This window comes from Giraffa tippelskirchi, chromosome 5 (genome assembly GCF_054371585.1).
Source record: "Giraffa tippelskirchi isolate mGirTip1 chromosome 5, T2T-mGirTip1v1.2.pri, whole genome shotgun sequence".
Taxonomy (NCBI): domain Eukaryota; kingdom Metazoa; phylum Chordata; class Mammalia; order Artiodactyla; family Giraffidae; genus Giraffa; species Giraffa tippelskirchi.
Window position 1 is genome coordinate 29,879,062 of NC_137279.1, and position 6,000 is coordinate 29,885,061.

The window sequence follows — 6,000 nt, forward strand, 5'->3', positions numbered from 1 at the left end:
CACCAAGGGAGTGACCTCACTCCCACACCCCCCACCCTGCCAGTGGGGTTCTCTCTCCTTCCCAGTAGGTGTTTCCACTGCAAGGACTTCTGTGCACAGGTCAGGGTGAGACCAGGCCCCAAACTCACACGCACACACGCACACATACCTGCACACACATACACGCAATGCACATGTGCACGCACATACACATACACATGTACACACAGGCACATGTGTGCACACATGCATGTGTATGCACATGTATATGTGTGAACACCACACGTGCAACTGCATACACACCCTCGCACGTGTGGGCACATGTGTATACACGTGCACATGCTTCCCCTAGTCCAGAAGCAGAGCAAGAGAGGCGACGGCTGAGAAGGAGCTGATCAGGGACCCGTGGGTGGTCTTCAGCCCTGCAGAATCATGGGGAAGTGACGTCTGCCTCCAACAGGCTTTGGGTTGGGGTTGAGCACCAATGATTTTGGAAGCTGGAAGAGGAGAGCCTCTCCTGCTGTGTCCTCCATTGCTCACGGTCTACATTCAGCACCGGTGACGCCACCAGCATTCAAGGTCCTCCTGGGGGTGGCTGGCAGATCCTGCGGGCCCTTCAGAGATGGCCCACTTCCTCCCACCCTGTGTCCTGTGAGTGGGCCCCCTCAGAACAACCCAGATTTCGGGAACCAAGACCTTCGCCCCTCTCCCAGCCTGTCCTTCGTCCCCAGGGACCCGGCGCCCTGCCTGTGCTTGCAATGTGTATGCACGCACTGACCTCCTCTGTGTCCTCCATCCCTTTCCTGTATCCATGTGGCTTCTGTCCACGTGTCTGTGTGTCCGTGCGTCTGTCTCCTGTGCATGTGGCTCGTGGAGATGCCGTGGCGTGCATGCAGGCACGGAGCTGGCCGTGGGGCCTCAGAGAGGTGGCTGAGGCCAGACAGGCTGACAGCAGGCCCCTCTCCGGTCATTGGTGCAGGTGTGTTGAGGAGCCACCAGGCGGTCTCTTAGCTTTGGAGCCGATGCCGACTTTTGGGAAGGGGCTGGATCTCCGCAGAACAGCTGAGGAAACGTTTGAAGTTAAAGATGTGCTTAATTCCACCTTAGATTCTGAGACTTTAAAACAGACCCTGTACAGGCAGGCTAAGAACCAGGTAGGTACCCACCAGAGCCTGCCCCTGACCTTCCCCAGGCTGGATGGCAGGCCCCAGCTGTGCCTCCCCCACCAGGGACTGCCTCCCTTCTCTCTGTCTCTCATGTCTGCATGGGGGACACCCAGGACTCCAGCCCTCCCATGCCCATCGCTTTGGCTAAAGAGACCCCCGAATGACTCCCTTTCCCTGAAAGCAAGGGTGGGGAGAGATTGAGGGCAGATGAACGAGAGCCAGACCTTCACAAGGGTGCTCCCCCAGTCCCGCAGTGCTCCTGGACATGTGGGTCCTGGCCCTCATGTCCCCGGAGGGCGGTGTCCACCGGCAGTGTCCTCGTGGCTGCACTGGCCTCCCTCTGCTTCTGCTCAAGCAAGAGTGATGGTAGCCCAGGGTCCTCTCGAGGGATGCTCCCCCATCAGGGTCACAGGCTCCAAGCTACAACTATGGTGGGTCAGCAGGGCTCAGGCTGGCCGGCCTGACTCACCCTCAGCCTAGGGGCTGCAGGATCCTGCTTATTTTCAGCCTGGGGGACTTGGGGTTCCCCTCAGCTCTCCGCAGCCCACCCAAGTCTGAGCAAAAACCGTCTGCGTGTCTGTCTTCGTCTCTTTACTAATCCTGTCCAGAGTGTGAACTTGGGTGGACACCCCCCGCGCCACCTGCTCTGAGCGGCCCCGGGTCCTATCCACTTGCGCTCTGGGGGGCAAGCTGGGCTCTGGGCCAGAGTCACGTCTGCTCTCAGCTCAGAAATGCTGCGCATCACGTCCCTGAAACAGCTCTGTGCCACCACCATGGTCATCCACACCAGACAGGGCACACCAGGCAGGGCCTGCGCCTCCTTGATGGGGTCTCAGCAGTAACCCCCAGCATCCTGGTCCCCCTGAAAAGCATGCTTGCCTGTGAATCCGTGCTGATCACCAGGGATGTAGGGGTGACTGCGAGGGCAGATGTGCCCCAAAGAGGCTGAGGGTCTTAGTGGCCCTCTGCAGATGCCTCCCCTGCAGGCCGGCCCCTTATACCTTTGCCCCTGCCTCACCTTTGGGTCTGAGGTCAGCTGGAGGGGGTGGGAGGCTAGGAAGGGATGGGCTGGCCTGGGGTCTACAGGGCCCACCCCACACCGCTCACCTGCTGTCTTGTGTGTACCCTCCCCTTCCTCCAGGCGTATGCAATGATGCTGTCCCTTTCCGAGGATGCTCCTCTCCACACCTCCTCCCAGGGCCCTCTGGATGCTTGGCTGAACATCGCGGGAGCCACGCCAGAGTCTGGAGCCTTTAACCCCATCAACCACCTCTGACCGGCCTGAGAGGGGCTGGGGTCAGAGTCCAAGTGAGGCCACCAGGGCCCCCGACTTCCCAACAGAAATCTCCATGGCAGAAGACGGAGGCAAGGGCCTTGGGAGCCTGTGTGGCCTGGGGCCGAGGAGACCCCTCCTTGTCACCTGTGTCTGATCACTCCTCAGCATCTGTTCCCCTCTCCATGGTCCAACTCTGACTTTTGCAATGAAAACTCAGAAGCTGGCATCCTTGGAGCCATCGTAGGGTTTCACCGGCTCTAGGCATCAGTCTTGAGAACAGCCTTCAGATGGTACAGCTCACTCTATCCGGGCACAGCACTGGGGGCTGCCTCACAGAGTCAATCCCGTGGGCAAGGACGGGGTTTGAACCCCACACTGAGGCTGGTGGGCCTCTCCTGGGCGCCGTGTGGCATCTGGGGAGGGAACGGACATCTGGGCGTGCTCTAAGGAGGGAATCGCTCTGACAATTTTTATAAAGAAAATGACAAGAATGATCCTTTTGGTAATCTTATTGACGACAGAGTCTATTTAAGCATGTGGTTTTAAAAATAGACAGTATTTTTAAAAAAAAAATCACAAAGTGACTTGCAAATTGTTTTTTAAAAGTAATTTTGCATTGCTTTGAAATCTCAGCTTCTTTGCAAACCCAAACCTGCCTGGGACCCAGCCCTGCGTTTGGGAGTGTTCTTTATACTGTAGATAATGGAGAGATTTTCTATCCCTGACTGCGTTTGTAAAGCCAAGGTGATTCTGGGCGCCCCGCCCCCAGAACCAAGGGGCGGAGCCCACTCCCGGGAGCAGTTTGAGACTGTGCCTGGAATCAGATACGATGTCCTGGGCTGGCCCAAGGCTGGGACTCAGAGATGTGCCTGTCATTGTGTGACATGGGATTCGTGCCCGTGGCTCCCACCCAGGGGGAGGTCAGAGCAGGGACTTGGTCCCCAGCGCAGAAGTGGCCAGGCCCCTCCACCAGGTCTGTGCCTCGGCCAGTCCGACGGCCTCCACCACCGTTCTGCAGAAGGCGGGGCCCGCTGGTCATCTTGGGATCTCCAGTACCCACCCACCCCGCCCCCTGCAGATGGACAAGGGGAAGGGAGTGGGCACCCCCCATTAGGGCTGTCGTGGGGTGCACTCCAAGGCTCCTCTGCTCCAGGCTGCCAAGCTCCATGCTCACCCGAGACCCCAGGACACGACTGCCACTTCGCTCTTTGTGTGGGTTCCTGGCGGGCGGGACCCGGCTCCAGAAGGACGGGAGTCCAGGTGCAACCTCCACAAAGAGCTAAGACAACACAGCCCGGAGGGGACGGATGGCACCTCCCAGGACCAGGCTGCTCTCCACTCGATGGGCTTTAAATTATTCCCATAGGGGCCAATTTCGAATAATTGTTGTTTTTTTTTCCCTGATGGAATTGACCTTAATCTGTATATAACTTGTAATTTTTTCTAATTCATTTCTTTTATTTTATTTCTTCCTTAACAGTATTTTTGGCATTAGACATTCTTATTGTGAAGAAATAATGTTAATATAAGTATCTAGTGAAGGACCAAAACCGTGTAATAAGGTTGTGTGTTGTGTGATCAATAACCAGGGAGTGGGGCGATTTTTAATGTGCCAAATACCCCACGTCCCCCCCCCCCAACGAATCCTGCTGCCCGTTTTCCAGACAATCATGTTTTTGTTAAATTTGAGTTTCAGTTGCATTTAAGACAAGTGCTCTATTTATTTCTTTTATTGTTTGGAAGAAAAACGAAGACTAGCATCCCAAGAAGAGAAAAAAACCCCACCCAAGTTGCCCTAAGAAATGTGTGAAAATACAAATGATCATGGAGTGGCCAACCATCCAGCCGCTCCAGGCCAAGACAATCGTCCACCTGGGCACTGGGGGTTCGGCTTCGCGGTGGAGATCTGTGGATGGGGATCCCCAAGGGCGCACAGACTCGCAGATCCTAGCGAAAGGATTTGGCCTTTCCCGGATCTGGTCAAGGTACCAGACTCAGAGCGCCTTCCACGTGGGAACAGGCTGGAACGTGGCCCCTGGGGCGGTCGGAGAAGCTGCTGGCAGAGGAGCTGGCCGCAGCCACACCCACAAGGATTTACAGACACGGCTGCTCACACCGCCTCAGAAGCATCCTTCACCCCACCCCACCCCCAGTGGACCCGCCTGGTGTGTCGAAATTTCCAACTCTCCCTTGATCGAGATGGGACCCCTTTGAAAAGTCAACCTCAGATACCACCTCCCCATTTCTGTAAACCCAAATTATATGATTTCTTCTGCTAAACAATAAGGTGTGTGCTTTTTTTTGCGATTTGACTCTCTCTGTCCAAAGCAGGATGTTTGGGAAGGTGGAGGCCCAAGTGTCTGTTCCCTGCGGCCCGGCCCTTTCGTTCACCTCTGGTCTCTCTGTGACGGTCACAGTTGGCTCTCTGCAGCTGATCTCCTTAAAGTCTGACTCTTTCCTTCTTTCATTCCCCATCCCCAAGAACCCTGGCTGTACATTTTAAGTCCTGTTTTTTGTCCCCCTTGAAAATGATTAGAGTAAGCCCAGTTTCTTATCCAGCCTGAGCATTTGGCAGATTCGGTGGTGGGGAAGGTTCTGTCCTTGGACTCTCAGATAAAAAGAGCACTTATTTCCTACGCCTGCTGGGTCCATGAAGCCTGGCCTCAAACTTGAGCATTGTCCCAACCAGTCAGCTGCCCTTCCCTGCGTCTTCTCTGCCCTCCAGGCTCCAGCACCAGCCACCTGCTCAGACCCAGGGGGATGCCCTGGAGGGTCTGGGAGCTCAGGCTGGAGAATTCCTAGAGCCCAGCTTCAGGGCATGGATGCAACTGGCAGCTGGCCGGCCGACCAATGCATCTGTGGGCTGATGGCCAGAGTCAGGGCTGTAAATTAGGAACCCCATTGGGCTAGTGTGCCTGGGCCAGAGCTCCAGCCTCGTCCGCTTCCCTCTTTGGACTGCTGACTCTCACCCCCAAGAGGAAATTCGGAAGGTCTCCTCACCCTTCCCTCTTCTGCCCCTCAGATCCCAACCCCCACCTTGGGCCCAACCCTTTCATTCCCAGGACAAGCGGGTAGGACCCCAGGACTGCTGACCCTTTGGCCAGCCAGCCCTTCATAAGGGGGACCCAGAAGCCTCTGGTTGGAACCCAGAGGCGTGCATTCCTGCATCCCACCTGGAACCCTGGGGTGGGGATAAATGACTGGGGTGGGCCTGAGAGACTGCCCAGCCCTAGTGGCCTTCCCATATGATGCCAAGAGTGCGGCCAGTCCACCCAGACACTGATTGGCCCTGGAAACCCTGAGGGCCCTTGTCCTTCTGCGTCCTGGCTGCTTCCTCAGTGAACATTCGCAAAGCACTTACCTGAATACACACCCCTTGTGTTAGCCCTGAAGCCTCAAAGCACTGGATTGTGGCGCCCCGGCCCCCAGCCCCTCCTCTACTGCCCAAGTGACTGAAATCTACTGAGCTTATTCACTGTGCTGTCCTGGGAGGGGCAGGGGCGGCACCCCCGGGAGAGCACCCCGCACTGCTGCCTGGGGCGGTGGCGAGGAATGGACGAGGAGCCGGGCACCTCACTC

General features: G+C 56.6%; 1 protein-coding gene across 3 annotated transcripts in view; it reads left to right on the forward strand.

Annotated features, from left to right (window-relative positions):
• PRDM16 (PR/SET domain 16) overlaps positions 1 to 4,704 on the forward strand; it is a 332,745-nt gene extending 328,041 nt beyond the window's left edge. For 2 of the 3 annotated variants that reach the window (XM_081488464.1, XM_081488465.1), the window contains exon 16: positions 2,287 to 4,704. In XM_081488464.1, coding sequence (XP_081344590.1) covers positions 2,287 to 2,299 — 13 coding nt within the window. In that variant the 3' untranslated portion in view covers positions 2,300 to 4,704. Of the gene's footprint in view, positions 1 to 958; positions 1,134 to 2,286 lie in introns of all 3 variants that reach the window. The other variant, XM_081488463.1, reaches the window with a different exon arrangement.
• Positions 4,705 to 6,000: the final 1,296 nt, after the last annotated feature.